A 22,200-nucleotide genomic window follows, 5' to 3' on the forward strand; every position below is an offset into this window, starting at 1 on the left:
GTGAGTCAGAGTAATCTAAAATAGGCCATGAATAACTTAAAATTATTTTCAATTGGATTCGGATATGTGGAAAAGTTCTTGGGAAAACAAGGGTAAGGCTAGATATAAATATTCTAATAATTAGTGAAAGTTAAAATATGAAAAAGAAAATCCCACTTGCACTGCCAAATAGTAGTAAAAATTAGTTTTTGTTCCAGGTGGTGATTACAAACAGACAGGTTTCTGCAGATCCAGAAAATTTACGTTTGTCCCATTGGAGCCTGAACGCAGCACTGGAGCGCTGTAGTGCTGAATTTGAGACGAATTACAAGAAAAGTCTCACAACTTAAAATAATTAGCGTATCATGCTGTGTAATGAATAAAACGCATTTTAAAAATAGAGGATTTTGCATGCTCATTAATTCAAATTCTTCTTTAGTTAGAGCCGCATTAACCTGCAGGTACAGAGAAGTATTATTTTAGAATTTTAGAAGCAAACAAATATTTTGCGAAAATGTTAATATGAAATCCTCCTGAGAACAGAGGGGGAAAGGATCTTTCAGTTTAACTTTTTAGGATTTGCGAGTTCACTACAGAGGACATGAATGAAAAGACTGGCGCCAAGACTAACTGAGATTTTATGTACAGGATATTAGTATATATGACTGTGTCCTTGTATTACTTTAGTCGTATGTTTTACTTATTTGTTTATCTATTTATTTATTTGTTCATCCATAGCTACATAATGATAATTTAGGTATAAGAGCTATTTTATTAATTGTTACCCATCTGTTTAGAGTTACGCCTAAAATGTCCTGTTTCCCTTTGTCTAACAACAAACACAGAAATTGCACAGAAATGTCCTTTGGCTTTCATATGTATAAATAAAGCTGTAATGAATGTAAAATGTGACGGTGGATCTGAAATATATATACATATATTTGCGTGGGGTTTTTTTTAAGCTGACGTTTTCTGCTAATTGACTTTCTTTCACGCTCGTCCCATTAGCATTCACCAATGATGTGCACCGGGTGATCAGTCAGGCTCTGCGCTGCAGGTATCTCTGCTGTCCAGTCACAGCAGCTGCAGTGATCAGCGCGCTGTGTGCCTCGTTACTGCCGCTGCAGCTCCACGTTCGAACCTGCAACTCAGACCAAATTAAAACCTCCCTCAGAAAAAGCCGCATGTGGTTTCCTCCTCCTGCCTCTCAGCACTGCAATGAAGGAATTTCCTCGTTTGTACTGAAGTCTCTGCGCTCACAGAAATGAGGTCTCGGCCTGAGTTTTCCCCGCGCTAACTACACAACAGGAAGACCGGAGCGGTCGATTCTCACCTGCATCATCTTCACCTTAGAAAAAAAAAAGTCGTACTTTTTTGCCTCTCGGACAGGACACCAACTGACTGCTGGCTGCAAAATGGATAATAATGCTGGAAATTCGGAAAAATCTCACCTCATAGACGAGAAGAATGCCAAGACATATTCACTAAAACTGCAAAGGTGGGGAAATGCTTTGCTTCGTATCACTGCAGCTGCATGAAGAATAATACCACATGTAGGACGAAGTTATGTGAACACATTTAGTCATTTTGGGGCATAAACTGTGTATAAAATGTGTGTGTGTGTGGGGGGGGGGGAGGCGCGACAACAATTCTTTGTTTGCTGACACTTAAAGAAAAATGCAAGTAAGCAGATTTTGTTAAGGACATCAACATTTTTAATAGAAAACTCAAAATATTATTTTTTAAATTATAATTTTAAGATAGATGCAGGAAGAATCCACTATTGTTGCACATTATCTTATAAACGTGCGTAATGAAGGCGCACCGAGAGTGGTTGTTATAGTGCACGTTGAGCAGGCTTTGGCTCTCACGGGTTGTTTTATGTGAATGAACAAATTCATTTCCATGCTTGGCTTGTTTCTGGACAGCCTGTGACAAATGGCCCCGGGGCCAGTTCACTGAGCAATGCTAAAAACTCATCATCTGTCATTAGCAGAGGCTCCAGCCTGCAATCACAGAGGGTACACACACACACACACACACACACACACACACACACACACACACACACACACACACACACAATCCATAGGTGCTTAAACCTGCTGATACAAAAAATACACAGCAGAGAATATTACTAAAAAGCATACACAAAGCTGGTTCGAATTTTTAATTGTAGGATAGGATAATAAAAATATTAAAACATAGTTGGAATGCGCTCCTTTTCTGGCGTATTTAACAAATAGCTCCCACATTATAGAAATAAGTTGTATAGGATTTTAAAGAGGCCCACGTGTAAAAACACCACTTTTAATAATTTAATTTAAAAAACCACCGAGTTTAAAATATAGATGGCGGAGCAAATGAAAGAAAAAAAAGACGATTTTATGCGCACAGTCAAAGCTGATGCAAACATGTGCATCAGCTTTGTTTGCTCAACATCCAGCCGGCTGCTGCAGAAACACACCTGGTGATTTTTCAACGCGCTGCAGAAAAAAACAGGTGGAGACGCTCTCTCGCTTTAATATGAAATACGTGAGGAAAATCAAATGCAATCGCCCACTCAGCCATTAATCATAATCCTGCAGAATTATCTGTTATTTTCAGCCTTCAGAGGCCCTCATGATGCACGTTTCCACCTCTTTGATCAACTGTTTTTAAGTCAGTGAAGCTGGTGGAAGTGAATCGATGCCTTTGATTTCACGCTTTAAAACTGGCTGTTTTATTTATTTATTTTTTAAAAGATAATTTCCAGATACAACACGATTAAAAAGAGATAAGGTGGCAGAAACTTTACGCGTTATAAAGCAGGAGAAGAAAAAGGGAAGCTCCACCGGGTGGGAAACACGTGTTTTACAGGGTTAGTTACTTGCAAATATTAGTGCGAACTTGCAGGGCCTTTGTATTGTATTTATTTATGCATTTTGAATCAATCAAATAAAAAAGCACATTGCTCTAACATGATTTTGTAGAAATAAGTGAAATAGGCCTACTGATCATTTGGGATTCAAAGAAGTGTTCAGAAACACAGACAGATGTGCATATGGCGCTACATTTGGGATTTCATGCACCATTTGCGCCGTTCTTGTGCAAGTGCACGCATGTGTTTACAGTGTCACCTTTAGCATTTTCCTCCCCAGCTGGCAGTAAAGTGACCTTTATTGTTCACAAATGTTTCTACAGTATTTTTTGATGTATTTTAGAATCAGCAGAACTCGTAATCAAAAACACAGGAATAGATGCAAACATTAGCATTAAAGTTAATAAAATAAATACGAGCATCCAAGGATTCCAAAGTCAGACTTACTCAGTCTATCACTTAGAATTCATTTAATTTCCACCGCCAAATATCACCGGAGGGCTCAACCCGAAGCTCTGTTTTATCAGCTTGAATCTGCTGTTTTGTTTTTCAAGTATAGTAAAAACGAAAATGATAAGAAAAGAGCTTGCATAAGTTTGGAACAATGATTGCTAATCCATTTATAAAATGTCAGAAAATAGAGTAAAAGATCATTACAAATCAATTTAACATGGATGAGTAACAAATACAAAAGTGATTGGATGATTAATTAGTAAGTTGAGATAAAAAAAAAAAAACTCATAGTATTTGTTTGTAAGTGCCTGACTGTTTGAGGAGGAAAGAAGGGATGCGCCAACTGATCCTTACCCAGGTACCTCTAATGAGGTTAATCCGTCCATGTAATTCACTTTTAAAGTGTTTGCAACATCTAACTGATAGCTATGCTGATGATGTTTAAACTTTGCTTTGTGGACCACTTACAAGCTTTAGCCATGAGTCTGAGGTTACCAGGGTTAAAAAGAAATACAAAAAATCTTTCACTCCGTTTAGTGATCAGTAACTACTCTGATGACCAATTGATGGTGCTGTGGATTCAGTAAGGCTGTTTCCATCTTCCTGCAGATTTGTTAAATGTTTGTCATTAATCAGAGTAAATGTGCAAAATAAATTCTGACCATTAAAATACATTTTTAGTCAAAGCCAAAATCAGGAGATTAAAACCTTTGATATTAAAGGCACAGCAGTTCTTGTTCTTGTTCTTGTTTTTCAGTCAAATGTCAGTAAGTCATTCAGCACCAAGCAGGAGTAGTTATAGCTAAAAGGCATCTACAGTACTGCTTTAAATGTGCTGTATTCATTGGAGGCAGGCCTGTGATTCTTTGGTTTCCACGCACGAAACATAAGCAATAGGTGTATGTGTATTCTTTTTTAAATTAGGCATCTCTGGATACACTGAGTTCAGCTATTATGTCAAAATATGAGGTTGATTATCTCAAAGTTTGAACTAATTCAAATTTCTGAGAAAATCACTCAAAACTTAAAATTAAGTAAGTATTTATTTATTTATTTATGTGGCAGGAACAAGCTGTCATACATATCTCAACAATTTTTCAATCTCCCAGAACTCAAAAGTCCCATTTTTGAAGAGTGAACCATTGACCACCAGAGGGAGATGCATTGAAACTGGGGTATTTAAGTATTTAATGTACACTAGTGGTTACTTAATGTTTTCTGGCATGCCCAGAAAACAAAAAAGAAGGCAAAAGGTCCACACCCCAGAAAACTTGAATTTGAAAAAAATAAATAATAGTCAGCACATTTAATTTCAGAAAAACCAGATCTATTTAACTTTAGTCCACTGCATATTTTCCTTGATTGTTCACACTCCACCTGTATCAGCTCCCACAGTTTAAAAACCACTGATGTAAGCAAATAATTCCTATTCCTGGTATTTCAGTGGGAGGTCCCAAGGCTGAGGCACATCAAGTGGTTGTCATTTTAATGGATGCGACCATATTGGATTTTATTGAGAGTTTGAAAACAAATTCTGTTAATATACATTTTAATATACAACATAATAGGCGTGTCACTAGGGATTTAATCTAATCCATGAGAATAAATATTACAGATTGAAGACCAGTGATGAAAAGGAAATGTGACTTCGGTCTGCAATGTGATGTGAAATCATCGTAAACTGTAAACATGACTTATGGTGCACTGATGTGGACCTTTCTTCTCTCTGGGGAAAAACAAAGGCAAATCTCATGGGTCATTCACAAACATTTAAAAATAAATGTTTTTGTTTACATAAAAAAGCCGGATCATCTGGATAAAACCAGGGCCTTTTATTAAGGTTAAAAACATGGACTGTTGACCAAGATCTCACCAAGTGTAAAGCTTTCAAAACCTCTAATTAAAATATTAGAAACAAATGTAGCATCTGTATAAAACACAAATTTACAACACTGTAATGTGTGTGTTTGTGTGTGTGTATATATATATATATACACACACACACAAACATATATATAGACACTGCCTATTTACTAAAGCCTGCACATCACAAGTGATAAAACAAAAAGATGAGGATATAATAAGATGATAATCACTTTCATTCTGTACTCCACTGATTTGTCTGCTGAAATATTAATATGCATATCTGTAAAAATAAAACACTGCTCAGTAGTTTCTCGCTGCAGAGATTCTTCTGTCTGTTAACAAAAGTGCTGCGGGATGTTCTGATACAGCAGATTGCAGTTGTAATTAAATGCTTATGATTTTGTTTTTTTCCCCCGCTGGACTTCCAAGATCTCATTTCATTTCACAGATCACTGACTTTTCCCCGAGGAGTCTCTCTCTCTGTTTGTGCTGCCGGTGCTGGGCAACAATAAACGCTGCTTACCTGCCCTGTGGGGTATTGACAAAGACATGAAATCTACTTTGAAAAGAAAATCTAATGTTAATAATCTTAAGGAGACTCCTTGGGTCTGCCATATCGTCAATTTGTAAGGGTGGCAGTGAAAAAAGTACTTGAGGATGACTGCCAGAGGAATATGAGCCATGTATCATTAATAATTACTAGTTTTTTTTTATTATATTTGGAGTGCAGAAGCAGGTTTTTTGGCAGTTTATAGTACCATCTCATTCTTGTGCTTATGTTAGTTGTATTTAAATGAAAAATAATCATTGATGCCAGACACCAAAAGTGAGGCGGGGTCAGCAGAGGGCTGTAAATCCCTAAATACAGACCACTGAGTGAATTATCCCACTCAGGGAACGTCTCAGTGACGACACTTTTGATTGTTTCGATGAATATTTTGGTCATTGTGTTATTTTTCCCCCCCTGCAGAGTCAACACGAGGAGCAATCTCTCCTACTGAAAACGCTCAGACACAGTTATGTTTGACCTGCGATCGTCTGACTTAAACCAAAGGACTTAAAAACATTAAGACTATTAGCACTAAACGCTGAAAGCAAAAACTAAAATGCACCAATATATTTTTTTGTTGTTTGTACAACTTTTGTTCTTTTTAAGGTCTGTAGTGTTACACATAAAATGCATGAACAGGAAAATACACATTACAAACAAACATAAAAGCTTTTTCTTCAAATTTGTTTTTATTTCTTAAAAGAATTGAAGCCCAGTCACCACCAGGGTCAAAACATCGTCACCACTTTGAAATAAATAGACTGCAAAAAACACATAATTGTAAACTTGTATTTGCATTTCAAATATCATTTTAAACACACTTTTTTCAATTCTCTGGGGGTGTTTTTTGCAGGTAATATTACAGTCACAATATGTCCACCTAATTAATGGATTTGACTATTTGACTTGACAAATTAGTGCTGAATGCTACTGAGCCAGTTTAAGGCACAGCTGCGGTATTACTGCGGTTGGCTGGGAGTGTTTTCAGTGTTTAAAGCCAAGGAGCCACTTGATTAAGGAGTGCTGACCAACAACCATATAGTTTCCAAAAGAACAGTGCAATTTACTACCGAGATCAAATAAAATAAGCAGTAACTTCATGAGGATTTTTGGATGAGAAAGTAAGAAAGTGCAAACAAAAACATTTCACCCTTAATAAATGTAAAACCACCATTAAGTCCACCTTTAGTCAAATCAGCTTTATTTGTATAGCATGTTTAAAAGACATCAGGTGTTGAACAAGTGCTGAACATAAGGATAATGTAGGCAAAATAAACAGAACAAATTAAAATAAATGGAGTAATAAGATGACAAGAAATCCATATATATGTACACACACCTATATACAAATGCATATACTAGCATATATGTACACATGCATAAACCAACATTCACTGTTGTTCAGTTTACCTTCAGAAAGAGATAAAAAAAAATCTTGTTATGTTTGAATTTGGCAGGAGGGTTACAGATGTTAATGGCACAGATGTTTGCTTAACAGGCCCCCCCCCACCACCACCACCACAATGTTGCGCTGCAGGCCACACAGTGTGTTTAATGTCTGAGGATGTTTTGCATGAATCTTTTGAACAGGATATTTTTTTTCTGCACACTCTGGAATTTATCATCACCCCAAGGTTTCATTGTGTGTGTGTGTGTGTGTGTGTGTGTTTGTGGTTTTCTCTCGTGTCCCGGTGGTATAATTGAACAGAATCTGTTTTCCGCCTGGCTGCTTCTTTTGAGGTTGGACATCTTCGAAGACGAGTGTGTGTGTGATAATCGTACAGCGCTCGCAATCTCCTGTGTGAAGAGTGTGACATTAAAGTGTGTGTCTGGTTATCTCAAGTGAGGCCAAATTAGCTTTTTTCCACCTCATTAGTCACATCATCGAATCCTCCCCCACGCATGATAAGAACAGCAACCTGTGTGTGTGTGTGTGTGTAAGAGAGAGAGACAAAGATAGAAAATAAATGGAAAGGTCAGCATTTTCTTTTATTCTCAGCAGTAATCCAGTCGGGTCTGCATCTAGCTAGGGTTCAAGTATACATAGATCTGTAATGTCCCGATTGAACACTGAAAAATTGACTTTCAAATGAAAAGCATCTTATTGTAGATGGGCAAGATGGTGTTAAATGAAAAGATTCTGTATTTATGTGCAAAATGAACAGAATGGCAACTATTAAATGATTACAGTATTATTTATTTTACCACTGCTACTGTTTTAATTTACTAAATTACCAAATAAACAGGCCAGTTCTGAAGACAAAAGATTGTCCAGTGTACACATGTTTTTGTATTCTAATCAACTTCCTTCAGATTCCTTTGGAATTACCTGGTACTGGGTTTGAATGGTTGTCTGTTGTCTCTGTGAATCTCTGTGGTTGATGGGTGACCAGTACTGGGTACATCCTTCTTCTTGCCAAACAACAGGTATAGTCTCCAAACCTTGGCAGTCCTAATAGGATTAATGGTAAATAAAATAGATGGATGGAGTATTAAAAAAACATTTATCTATTTGTTGTTATATGTTTGATGTTTGGGCAGTGTCTGGCTTCAAGTTTACAGTCTGATTTATTATACACAAGAAGCACTAATTTTATAATTTACTTGTCAAAGGATTGTTACACTTTCTTAAGGTTTTTGTTGTTGTTTGCTGTTTGTTTATTCGTTGTTGTTGTTTGCTGTTTGTTTATTCGTTGTTGTTGTTGTTGTTGTTGTTTGCTTGTTTTACAACATTTTGGATAGATATGACTTTCATTCACAAATTTGTTGTCAATTAAAACACTGCTGTAACCTGGATGAATAGAAAACAACACAACGCACAAGACCTAAGATGGAGCGCTTATGAGTTATTAAAACTCAGGAGCAGTCGTGACATGAAGTTCTGGACTGTAAAACAGGGCAGTCTGTTCACCCTCCTTCACTGTCAACATGAATCGATTTTAATGGGTTCTTCATCGAACGAAACGGCGCACCATTCTTTCACTTAAGTGAACACTGACTGCGATGCACTTTGTCAGGTTTCCACTTTGTAAACCATTGGGACTCTATCAAAAGATGATCTGCTGCGCTGTAACATCAGCTAAAAAAACCCCACCTCAGCTGTGCTGCTGTTACAAGGATGGACAAAAAGCCGGCCTCCATGAGATCGGACAGGGGGTTTTACTAAGGCTGAAATTACATTGTTTTAACAGACATGTCGGTCAGAAGATACAAAAATAATTTTTTTTCTTAATAAGTAGATTTATCTTTAAATGCACCCATCACACTGCAGACTAGCTCACATCTTCAGATATAATGTTTTCTGTCTGAACAGCCCAGTATGATTTATAATATTTATACTGTATATAGTGCTTTTCTATTTGCACTGACCTCATTTAACAATGCATTAAAACTGAGCTTTGGAGCACATCTTATCTACCTCTCATTTATGATCAGTGTAGAATTACCAGTTAACCCAGCATGCTTGTCAGTTAGGGTTTGAACTGGGAACTGTCTCTGTGACAACACTCATATTTATTATTTTATATTTATTATTTATTTAATAGTCCAAGTAACTCACATCATTATGCAGAAAAAGGTGAGATGTAAACATGCCAAAATTGCTAATTTCCTTCTTTCCCAGGGAAGGTCACATAAAAGCTTTACAATAAACAAATGCGTAAAAATATATAACAAATGAAACATCAAAAACCACAGCGAACAACTCTGTTCATTCATTACCTGAAAAAAATCAAACATTACAGCTGATACAGGTGATGTAACCAAGTATGTTTAAATGTGGTACTGAAAGCTAGAGCAACAGCACAATACTGCAGGTGTAAGATTATAGTGGCAGCCCTGTGCATCATAGGTAGGTTCTTCAGGAGGAACAGCTTGAGGGTCACATTGTTTGATCAGCAGCAGCTAAGTGATAATAGCATCCTTCATGGCAAGCTCACTCATTCAAGCTGTGAAAATATACTACTGTTTATTTTCTGCCCCCCTGCAGCTCCTTTCCAGACTCCAAAGAACATTATTCAGACTTCCCTTTAAAGAATGGAGGCATGTCGGGCGCCATCGAGCTGAAACGACCCGTCGGCACTCACTGCCACGGCCCCAAAGCGTCGGCATGCGAGGAGAGCGTGGACAAGCTGCTGGCCAAGAAGAAACTCTACATCGCTTCAGCAGTCTGCCTCGTCTTCATGATTGGCGAGGTCATAGGTGAGAAGCACCAAGAAAAGAAATGAATGAGAAAAGAAAGCAGCTTGAATGGTGACCTAATTTGTTATGTGCCTTCTCAACCATTTGGACATAAATAAACTTCCCTATATTCACACACCAGAAAGTGTGGAGATTTGTGTGGGACACAATACTTATGACAAGAAGATGGTTATAAGCACTTATTAAGCATAGGAAGCTATTACATTTGACCAAATGATCACTTTTGACAGGAGCAAAAAAATCATGCAGACAAGTGTTCATGCAGACGTTAGTATCATTATAAGCATCATAGCAAGAAATGCTTCAGTGGTGAACTATTGAGGAACTCCTTTATTTCCCTGTAAAAGTGTAGGTTCATTTTTCTTTTTATAGTGTAACTTTTTTACTGTTAAGAGAATAAAATGGTGGCTGACATTCACTGGCTGGTTGCACGGATATTTAAAATGATCTAAAAGAATAAAATCGCTCTTTTACCTGAGGCAACTGAGGCTTTAAATCACATGTTTAATATACCTCTGAGTGTCTAAGATGGGTGTATTTAAAAGCTATTAAAAGAGATGTTATTACCCAGCAGGTACTTTCACAGTTGGCGAGCTACGACACACTTTTTAATAAAAATCTTTTTTATTAGCTAAATGTGAATGAAAATAAACACAGCTTCACACTTTCTGTTTGCTCTGTTCTGTTTGGATATCGTATTCAACATTTATGTACATACCACAAAAAAAAAAGTGACATGAGTTGGATTATGTGTCTTTCCTTATCTCTAAGCAGACTATTATAAACGCAGTCTCCTGGCTCATATACATTATCATTTGTGCCCAGTGTCATTTTTCCTCCTGATTTACAGGAGGCTACCTGGCCCACAGCCTGGCCATCATGACTGATGCGGCCCACCTTCTGACAGACTTTGGCAGCATGATGGTGAGCCTGTTCTCCCTGTGGATCTCCTCCAGACCGCCCACCAAAACCATGAACTTTGGTTGGCACAGATCAGGTGAGAATAATAAGAATTCAGCTTCAGCTTCATGTCGACTGGATGCTGGAGACAAACATTTCATATATGCATTATATTGCTGGTCATTTGTAGGAGTTCCTGGGCCTGAGTTATTTTGTGTAGATTTTCCTTTATTTTGTCCATGTAAACTGCACATGGGCAAAATAAACTCTACATGGCCTCAACTTGCTTGAGTCACTAGATGTATTGTGGCTATCCTGATTGCACACCCTGGTGTATCCCTGTGTAAAGGTTGGGGCAGGTAATGTCAGCCTGGATTGATGATCTCACTTTTTAAGAAAAGGAACTAGAGGCTGTTTTCTATCTTCAAGTGATCGCTCTCATCAGCCTGCCTGAAAACATCTACACCAAGATACAGGAGAGAATAATCTAAACAGTATAAACTTTGGATTCAGGAGGAATGATGTGGCCTTCCTTCAGTTTTGATGTGTTTTGTGAAGAAGGCATTTAAACATGTCCTTCTGGTTCTCCAAGAGTCCAGTGGTGCTGCAGTTTGGTAAAGGGTTGCTCTTTGTTACCAACTTTGTTCATAATTCTTATCAACGGGATTTCTAGTTGCAGTCAGTCTGCTGCTTCTCCTCCTTGAAAGGAGACAATTAAGGTGGTTTGGCTATCTGAGTAACACACCTACCACCTCCTAGCTGAAATGTTTCTGGCATAGTATGGGATGAGGACCTGGAGTAGACCCAGGATATGTTGCAGAAATCATGTCTCTCGGCTGGCTTGGGAACACTTTAGTGTTACAAGAGCTGGAAGCTGTGGTTGTAGAGAGGGAGGCCTGATCATTTCTGTAAAGACTGCTAGTATCATGACACAGTCCTATGCAGGTGGCAGAAAATGGATAGATCGATTTTCTGCTAACCTTCTCCTGGGAGCATTTTTATACTAAGAAAAAATACTGTCTTCATCCTTTTTTTAATTTAAATGATTTGTCCTATATATCAGGTGTATGATGTTCATGTGGTGGCTTACACAAGGAGAAATTATATAGACAGCTTCCAGATACAGATTATAGAGAGCGCAGTGTTTAGCCTCAACCCTTGGAAAAACAAACACCTATTAAGACAGACTTGGCATCTATGAAATCATCCATTAGTTATGAATTCCTGTTTTAAAGCCTTGATCTGAACTCTTTTTGCTATTTTGAGACCACTTGTTTTGAGCAAGTAATGACTCTGACTGAAGTACAGCGGGAGGCTCATATGGTGTAGAGTTTAAGTGTAGCCTGCTATATTGACCATCATTTACAAGATGAACATTAACTTGCATTTACTAAGACAGGGAACTGGTGATTGAGGCCATCAACGTATTAGTAAAGTCAGTTTAGTTTAAGCTCAGAAGAAGCAGTTTAATTTTAAAAGTATATGGTCAGCAGCATACAGTAGATGTGCCTCCTTATTATCTGTGATGAACTGCATGACTACAATAAAGTAATAAAGGTTCATGATTTTCTTCTCCTTCCAGAGATCCTCGGGGCATTCATCTCCGTCATGTCCATCTGGATCGTCACTGGAGCTCTGGTCTACTTGGCCATTGAGAGGATCGTACGTAACGACTATGAGATTGATGGACACGTCATGCTGGTCACCTCTGGCTGTGCTGTCATCGTCAATATTGTGTGAGTGCTTCACACCTTTAAAAGTATATTAACGCTTGTAAAAACTTTGCTCTCAATGTATGCTGCTGCTATTGACACCATTACATAATATTACCATTACTTTTACTAATAATAAAAAAAATTACAAATATTTTACTAACAAAAACCATAGACAGTATTTAAAAGATGGCTGTAACCATGGCGTCCTCACTCACATTTCCTCTACTGACATCTCGGTCTAATGAGACCAGATGCAAGAAGCAAAAGGGAGGATCTGATTGAGAAAAATGATGGACTGTTTCCTGAGTGCCATGAAGCAAGGCATGCGAATACAACTGATGACCCTTTGTCTCGTTTCCTTTCTCTAGCATGGCGTACATCCTCCACCATTCGACCACCTTCCACGCTCACGGCAGCGGTTACCACCAGATCGACGAGGATGGTCAGAGCCCCGTGGTTCATGGCCACTCGCACGCCCTCCTCGGCAGTCATGGTAACACAAGCGTCCGTGCTGCCTTCATCCACGTGGTGGGAGACCTGCTGCAGAGTGTCGGCGTCATGGTGGCGGCGACCATCATCTACTTCCGGGTCAGATAAACAGATATATTACATGATATAAAACAGAGTCATGTTAAAAGCACAAAGACATGCTTACAGGTACAAGCATATTTGTATTCTGAGCATTAGAGAATTATATTTGAATGTGTACAAAGAAACCGTGTATGGTTTCTTATGTATTATGGATGAAAGATTCAAGCATTTCTGTTGTGTTGCAAGATGTTCTTGTTTTTGTGCCTGGAGCACTTTAGTGCCTCATGACTGTGGAAATCACCATCTGACGCCCTTTTCCTTGCTCTTTAAAGTGTCCTTAACCTCTTTTCTCTCTTTCAGCCCGAGTATAAAGTCGCAGACCCCATCTGCACGTTCCTATTTTCTGTCTTTGTTCTCTGCACCACTGTCACCATCCTCAGAGACGTCTTTAGGATACTCATGGAAGGTATTAAACAATCAACAGCTTCTTATGTTCGAAATACTTTTTCATATTTTAATAGTGGAATCATATACTGTACCTGATAGTTCCCATGAAGTATAAAGTATTTTTGTTATTATGCAAAAGGGGTACTTCACACCAGATTTACATATGTGTTTTTCCTCTTGCTTGTTGCGCCACTGATCTATCTACATACTGGGTTCTCCAGATAGAAATGCCTGTCTTTGAGTGCAGGAGGGAACTGACGTTGTGGGCTCAAAATGGAAAAACATGTATTTGAAAAACTCACAAACTCTTGTCAGAAATTATAATGCAGTTACTCAAAAAAAAACAAAAAAAAAAAACAACCCATGTAATGATAACAAACCCTGTTGTAAGTCAATAAATTTGATATTTATTTATTATAATTTAATTAAACACATTGAAGTTCAAAAATTTGATTCAAAGCATAAAATGTACAATTGCAACATAATATCTCCAGAAGTTCTTAAAATGGAATTATAACAAATCCAATCCAATAAGTCCAGTATGAAGTCAGGCCAGTTTTTGTGTCCTAAGGTTGTTGTCCTGAAAGAAAAACCTGCATCACACTGAAACTTCTTAAAAAGATCGTCCAGAAAAATACATTTTTCAATACTGTGATAAATGTTTAATGTGAAGATGCTTTCGATACAACGGGTTCATCTGTAGCTGGATTTGACATGAATGATTATTATTTCTTTTTCTTCTTTTATTGTGTTAAATCTGAGGTTTAAAATCTAGTTCACAATTTTCCTTACATGATTGTGGCATCAAGGGCAGATGTTATATAAGCTGTAGCTTCTGTCACACCCTTTCAGTTTGAAATCTAAATAAAGATAAAATAAGATGAAATAAAAATATAACTGTTATAGCGTCTCCTCCTCTAGGCTTGGCTTAGAGTGACTTAAATTTCTTCTTCATGTCTGTGCAAATGTTTGCATGCCTGCTTCATTTTTCTGCGAGTGAAGACTCAGCTGCAGGGACTTTGCATTACAATGCACCAAACATGGATGCAACCCAGGTGGTTGACTTTAAAGACGTATAGCAGAAATGACTGCTCAGCCGTGGTTTCTCAAGCTGTTTGTGTTTTCAGCAGAGTATAATCGAGGCCTTACTGTGCAGAAGAAACTGTGCAACTGCCGGTAACAAGAAGCTCAGGCTAACAGCAGAATGTAATGATTAATGGCAGCTCCCTTGCTGTAATTTCAATTACATGCTTCTTTTGGTTAGCAATAGTTTAGTATGAAAAAAACAACAACACAGTTCCCGGTGAAACTGCTTAAAACTAAATTGGTGGATTTGATTTAATTTATACTTTTTTTTTTTGGTAAATCTATCACAGTTGGTGGAAAAATACATTGTGCAGTTTTTCTAATTATATTTTTGTTGCGTTAAACACCACAAACTACCTTTGCTATATTCATGGGTACCCAGGTGCCCGATATCGCGAAAAGTAGATAAACAGGAATACGAGCCAAAGAAAAAAACACAAAAAAATCCAACAAACATAAATCTGATTTTTATTTCCTGACTCTTCAAGCTATAAATTCAGTGTCTCAGCTTGATATGAGATTGGAAAAGGGAGAAACCGCCAGCCTACCAATACCTATAAAGTTCAGTAACACTGTTGTTAAAGCCAGCAGCTTGTTTTAGGTCAACGCTCAGAAACAAGCATGCAGCTACCCTGCATCAGTTTATGCTGTTTATTAGAAAAAACTCTTTTGAGAAAGGTTGAATATTGCTTTAAATTAAGCTTATGTGATATTGCTGACCATGATGCCTGCAGCTTGGATCCAGCTGTCAGGCTTTGACCTGGTATGAAAAAGGTTAACATCACATGTTGCAAAGGACAGTTATGTCACGTAGAAGTGCAAAAAACAACATATTTGGAGCCTAACTGAAGTATTCATGGCTTCAGATATGTATGTCTCCAAGCTCCACATGGCATGTTTGTGTAAAACAGCAGAGAAACGCGTCTGTGGTTTTCCTAGCACAGAACAAAGAGGACAGATGGTCACATCCTGGGGATGCCCTGAGATGTTAGATCACCCAAGTCTCTGCACGTCACTGGACTTTCACACGATGACCCAAAGTAGCTTTTGGGCATCTTTGAAAAGAAGCTCACAGTTTGGTGTCAATGAGCAAAATGATAACATGCATGAGAGCCATGTATCTGATGTAATACTGTATACATACATCAGAGTTTTAATACTTGTATTTATGATTAGTTTGCATTTATATTTTTTTTTTGGGTTGAATTTACTTTTTTGTTTCCCTTTTAGGTTTGTCTGTTTATATAGTTTGAAATGTCCAATTTTAGCCTATTTTTATTACTTTCACTGTTAGTTTTAGTGTTTTTATAATCTTAACGTAGAAATATTTCCCAGATTTAAGATCTTCAGAATAGATATTGTAGTACACAAAACAAATTTTGAAGGCAGTCATGCAACTACCTTAGTCTCATGTGCAGGAATGCCTCCTACACATTGTCTCTATAGTTGTAGTGACTAGTTTTAATTAACTACTGTATAACTAGTCATGATTTTAGTCAAATTTGACTTCTTTTCCACCTGTAGATCAGTAAAATAAAATATATCACTGTGTGCTTATCAAGGAATAATATTGTTCTGTATACCAGGCCAAAATCAGCTCTACAAAGTCTCTGTGTATCTGAAGCAGACTGTTTGCATGTGAGCCACACATTCACAGACGTACTGTTAACTTGGTGTGTCTTAATTTTGATGGCCCGTTGTTTTTCAGGGTCCCCTAAAGGAATCGAGTTTAACTCGGTGAAGGAGGTGCTGCTGTCTGTGAAAGCTGTGAAGTCCATGCACTGCCTGCACCTCTGGGCTCTGACTCTGGGCCAGGCGCTGGTTTCTGTTCACCTGGCTGTAGGTAAAGTAACACACTGATCTACAGTGCATAGTACAGTGAGAGGCACAGGGAATTAAGGCTACTTTAACCCGACATTAAAAGCTCCACATGGCTGATGAGCATTAGCCGGCATATTCCGATATGGGAAGAGAAAACTGTGATACGAAATGTGGATTTCTGAGTTACACCCCTCACAGACCACAGTAGAGTAAACCACACTCACTCTGTTCATTTTTACCTTCTTGTTTCACCACCAGAGGAGGGCACTGACCAGCAGTCTGTGCTGCAGGAGGCCACTGACCTACTCCACACCAAGTTTGGTTTCTACAGCATCACCATCCAGGTAGAGCTCTACTCTGAAGACATGAGCTACTGCTCCCACTGCCAGGACCCCAGTGACTGATAAACAACCAGAGTGGACTGGACCCAGCAGGACATGGATGACTAAGACAGATTGTCATTCTCTCCTGGTGGTCTGGAGTCGTGAGGGATGTATTCACAGAGCAGCTTCCCTTCAAGGAAAGAATTTTTGGGTTGTTTTTGCCATTAAGTTTTAAAAGATTTGACAGTGAAATCATCCTTGTGCTGATAGTAGAGTCCTGATACCAAAGCTCCATGCTAACATGGAATATGCCAGTTCATTCAAAGTCCTTCAAAAAGGGGTGGCCTGCTTTATTTCCATCACAAACTGAGACAATTTCACAAGAATCATCAGGGTGAAGCTGTCCTTGGGGTTGCTGGTGCTAGCTTGTAAGGAAGTTTTCAAGAATAAAGGAAAGTAGGGCCCTGAAAAAAAAAACACATTTTACCAAAAATCTGACCTCTTCTAATTAATTTCCTCAACAAAACAAAGATCACATCACAATACTATTTATTTAAGGACCACTAATATCTTATTTTCAGTAATATGGTGCCAGTTCTGCTCTGTTCTACCTTGGTGCCTTTTAAGAATCAGCCCACTGGTTATCTGTAAAGTTACTGGCAGAAACTCGAGTACTTATCATGGAAATAACTTTATGTGGTAGTTCCTTCATAATGACAGATGTCCATCTTTGGGATAAGACATTTTGTGGTGTAGAGATGGTGCCCACTTTTGGTCACAAGTACCACTTTTTTGGTGGAAATGCCTGTGCACAAGCTCAAGGTTGAAAATAGATATAAGTGATGCATAGAAATGATCAATAATAGTAATTGTTCTCCATCAGACACCCTATTTTAAATTAAGAACAGTCATACCAGCTAAAATTCAGAAGTTATGAGTTATACTTTACCATAAATTCTGTATTAAAACACCCTAAAGACACAGTGACATTATTTATTGATGTCACTGTGTATTAAGTTTTTATTTGTTTCTTTTTAAAAAAATAACAGTTCTGTTTTACTTGCGCCTCAGCATGTTTCATTTCAGGCTTAATGTAAGTAAACAGAAAACACTGCCAAATAAATGAGCACATACAGTGATTAGGCTTATAGCTATTCCTACAGTAAGGTAAATCCTTCCTTTGTGAATCTAATAATTAGCACAGTTTACAAAGTTAATATTATGTTGCATTACATAAGAAGTGTTACTCGATAATGAGACAATAGACGTTCAAAGAAAGTGTTTATTGAGGTCCTGACTTAAGAGAGGTGATGCTTCTTTGTTCCACTGAGTTCGGTACAACCAGAAGCCTCATTGAAACTCAAGGAGTCGCCCTCTGCTGGTCAGAAGGAAGGATGCCCATGTCAGACATTTGAACAACAAAGAAATAAATAAATCTGAGGAATTTTCTGAAAATATTTTTTTCAGCCACTTCTTGATTAATGCAACTTTCTTACTCATTTTAAATGATAAAATGACTTAAAAAAATTAAGCCATTGTGGAGGGTGATGAATTGCACGTTTTTAATTTTGCAAGTATTTTTTTTATAGTTGTCTTCTACAATTGAAAGGCAGTAATTGTAGTAAAATCCCTTCTTCTTTCAAAAAGATGCTGAATCACTCAAACACTTTAATTCAATCAACTGTGAAATTAGTGTAAGTTAAGTTCCACAAAACAGGAACAGTCTCCTCAAAGTCTTCTTCAAATTGCTAAAAAAATAATTAAAAACACTTTTAAAGCACCACAGGAGATTGATTTTGCTGACGTGATTAAAGGCATCTGTGCAGATGTTTGTCCAAAGTAATTTTCAGTTTATCTTCTGGGCTATTAATTAAATGTTTCCAATTAATTTATGAACATCAGCTTTACTCTGTAACAAGAACATAAGGTAATAAATAAGAGGCATAAGCTATATCATCTGCTGCAGATGTTAATATGGAGCACCTGATGAAACTCTACTACAGACACATTTGTTGTATCAGCTCTACCAGACCCACTTTAGTGTAGTCATCTCTATGCAAGGCTTGCAAGCATAACATATTTTTAGTGCTAAAGTGTTAAAAAGCTCACTGATGATTGATTTCTGACATTTCTTTGTGCATGTTTCAAGTACCTGTAACATGCTGTCTTATGAGTAAGAATAAGAATGACTCTTTAAAAATCTTTTAATTTTGTCTGTACTCTTGGTCACCAAAGACCACATTGTGCTGTTACTAAAGACCACAGGGACGTCATGAGACACAAACAGGAAAGGACATAACAATTAAATTGTTAAAGAACAATGTTCATCCTTAAAAGGAAATGTTGGAGGCATGTGGCACTAAATGTGTCACATGCAAAATGTGTGCAGCTCTTCAGTAATAAACTCACATATAAGTTCACACTTTTGTTTTCACTTTAGAAAATACATAAAGACGTATTCATGTTTCTACCAAACAAAGGGAAACGTGTTCCTTCTCATGATTGATAAGCACTTTGACAACAAAGAGTTTCAGAATCACGATTAGCTTTCCAAAGCGACCTTTAAAAACAGACACGATCAAATCTGTGTTGCATGTGTAGCTCAGAGCTGTTTATATAATGGTGGGCAGAGTATCGATATGGATTGAGCAGAAGGAAAATGAACGGAAAGTGTCAGACTGAAAAAGCATTCACCTACCTCCACTGTCAGATCTGAGTGGACATTTGGGTCTGAGGGCAAAAATGATTTAGTTCTGGAGCCGGACGATTAGTTTCAGCTGCGGTCATCTATCTCTCTCTCATTCTTCCTGCAGACATCCATCTACTGTATGTTTCTCCATTTCCTGGGCTTTCATCAATCCATCTGCTCTCCATCCATTCATGTTTTGCAAGTCATGAAGCATCAGCTTCCTCTTACCTTTTTATAGACTGGGGCTGGGCTATGACTTTATGCATATCTGACACAAATCTGTTATATTTTTGTTTTGCTTTGTTTTTGACCACAGAAGAAGGCAATGCTTATTTTTTGTACTGGGATCCAACCAATCCCAAAGAGCTAGGAGAAATTCAAAAGGCATTCCAAATAAGAGACTGGGCCTAGAGACCTAAACATTTTGTTAACTTTCACCAGAATTGTAGACAGATTACTGAACATAGACCAAGAAGCCCAAGAGATTAGTCCAGGGTCCAGTTTGTTTAAAGTGACTGTCAGTCAGTCTACTACAGAGAAACACATAAATATGAAGACAAGAAAAACTATATGAACACAAGTAATGGGACACCTACACACCACACCTACAGGAGCTGCGCCACTTGCAGCTGATCATATAATTTCTAGGAGGGAGAAATTTCATGAAATACCTTGTTGCTGTGGATCCTATCACTGTACTGTGTTCAGATTCATTGGGCTCTTTAAAGTGACCCATTCTTTCACAAATGTTTACAAAGGCAGGTCGCATGGCTAGATGCTTAATGTGATAAGCTTATGGCAATAGGACTGAAAACACCTCTATTTAAAGATTAAGAGGTGTGGTCCAGTACATTTACTCATATAGTGTAGTGTTCATATACTGTACTTTAACTAAAAACAATCACAGAATGAATGCAGAGGACCCCCCCTCCACCCCACCCCCACTAAATTTACATCAATCTGGCCAACAGTTTGTTTTGTTTGTGTTCAAAATCATGATGTAGCTGTTGGGGTGCTTAGAGGACAAGAACAAGCTAGCAAGCAGAAAGTTTGGGCTGATGATAGTTTTAAGAATGGGCTGTAATCACATTGTCCACTGGGGACCATGAATATCCACAGGAAGTTTCACACCAATCTTTTCAAAAGTTATAATTTGGCCTAAAGGGTCACAAAAAGACAAACTGGATAATTTATAAAGAAAAATGTAAAGATACCTCCTCTGGGGAGCAGGAATGGGGACATTTTCATAGCAAGCTCTCCATTAAATTGGTTTGTACTAGTTCATTTTGCACAGTGCAGAAAATCTGAGCTGGTGATGGCACTGGGAGAAGGGGTAATGCAATCATCACAATCAAAGTTTAACTGAGACATCCTCTGGGGACCATGAATATCCACAGCACGCTTCACAGAGAGGTCATTAGTTACACTGAAGATGGCACTTAGAACCGAGCACTTAGACTTACAATTACATATATTTACATAAAAAATACACAGCATTTTAATGGAAAATGTCCACTATTTTAATGTATCCATTGCTTTTGGTGTGATTTACGTGTAAATTCACGATAATTTTTCTTTTTTTCTATTAGATCTAATCCTCTGGGGACAATGAATATGTAAATTAAGTCTTAGAGCAACATGATTATGGTGATTATCTATTAAGTGCCTCCCTCCTTTGGCATGAGAGGTTAAGCTATTTTATGACCAAACCGGAAATTTTAGAGGGCATCACCTTGGGACTTGCTCTCTGGTTGTTTCATTCTAAAACATTTTGAGGTGATGGTGGAGCTGGGTATCTTCAACATTATAAAAATTCACTGTCTTAGATCCGCAACCACCCACAGCATGTTTTATGGAGATTTCAGATTTAGTTTGTATTTTCTTTCAGGTTGAGAAAATATAATAATAAAAAAAAAGCTATTTTACACCCATAAAAAAGCCAATGAGTCCGCCAACATGCCTGTAATGCTTCACAGCTGCTATCAAGTGTTACTGTTGACTGTTGCTTTAAATTAAAGGACAATTATGCATTGAAATTGCCGAATTCACGTCCATTCTGATCCAAGAGCTTGCATGGTTGTTAGCTGTTATTCAATATCATGTACTGTAAGTAGCTTCTTGTTCAACTGCCAGTCAGAATATGTAGACGCACCATGTGGAGGTTCAATCAAAGAATAAAATCTTCTTTAAAATTCTATATTTTCACCAATTTTTAGAGATCCTATATATTTTTTTCCTTTTAGAAATTATAAAATGAGAATATATAAAGGACCCAACACCTACAGATTTTAGGTTAAAACCAAGTAAATATAATAAAGACCAATGCATTTTACTGCACTGGTTTTGATATACATGCAGTTCTCCTATACGGGCTCTACTGTTACAATTGAAGCTTTATAAAGTTTATTTCATTCCAAGAAAAAATAAAATAAAGGAAAAACATTTCCTGTTTGTTCACTCTGAACATCTAATGTCTGAGAATGCTCTGTTATTGTGCCGTTGCCATTTGTGACAATTAGAATTTGTGTAACTGTTGTAAATATGTCAAATAATGTGATTTTGTGTGTACATGTGTAAATACATCTATCTTCCATGTACAAAAAGTGGTTCCCAAAAAGTCCTATTTGTCTGTGTTGTGATGTCACATACGATCCACTTGTCACATGTGTGATGTTTGATATTTCATTTTTATGTGTGGCAACAGTTTTTGTAAAGTGAAATAAAAGACTGCTGATGATGGAAAGAAGCTGGATTATTTTAGTTTAAAAGTTTAACAGGAA

The 22,200-nt window shown here is 37.6% G+C and overlaps 1 protein-coding gene across 1 annotated transcript; it reads left to right on the forward strand.

Moving 5' to 3' along the window:
• Positions 1–1,022: 1,022 nt before the first annotated feature.
• slc30a2 (solute carrier family 30 member 2) lies at positions 1,023–22,163 on the forward strand. Its single transcript, XM_026194718.2, has 8 exons — positions 1,023–1,477; positions 9,697–9,908; positions 10,759–10,905; positions 12,391–12,544; positions 12,892–13,111; positions 13,415–13,520; positions 16,296–16,430; positions 16,667–22,163. The coding sequence occupies exons 1-8, from the start codon at positions 1,395–1,397 to the stop codon at positions 16,810–16,812; spliced, it is 1,203 nt and encodes a 400-aa protein (XP_026050503.1). The 5' UTR covers positions 1,023–1,394; the 3' UTR covers positions 16,813–22,163.
• Positions 22,164–22,200: the final 37 nt, after the last annotated feature.

Source organism: Astatotilapia calliptera, chromosome 15, assembly GCF_964374335.1.
Source record: "Astatotilapia calliptera chromosome 15, fAstCal68.1, whole genome shotgun sequence".
Lineage (NCBI taxonomy): Eukaryota > Metazoa > Chordata > Actinopteri > Cichliformes > Cichlidae > Astatotilapia > Astatotilapia calliptera.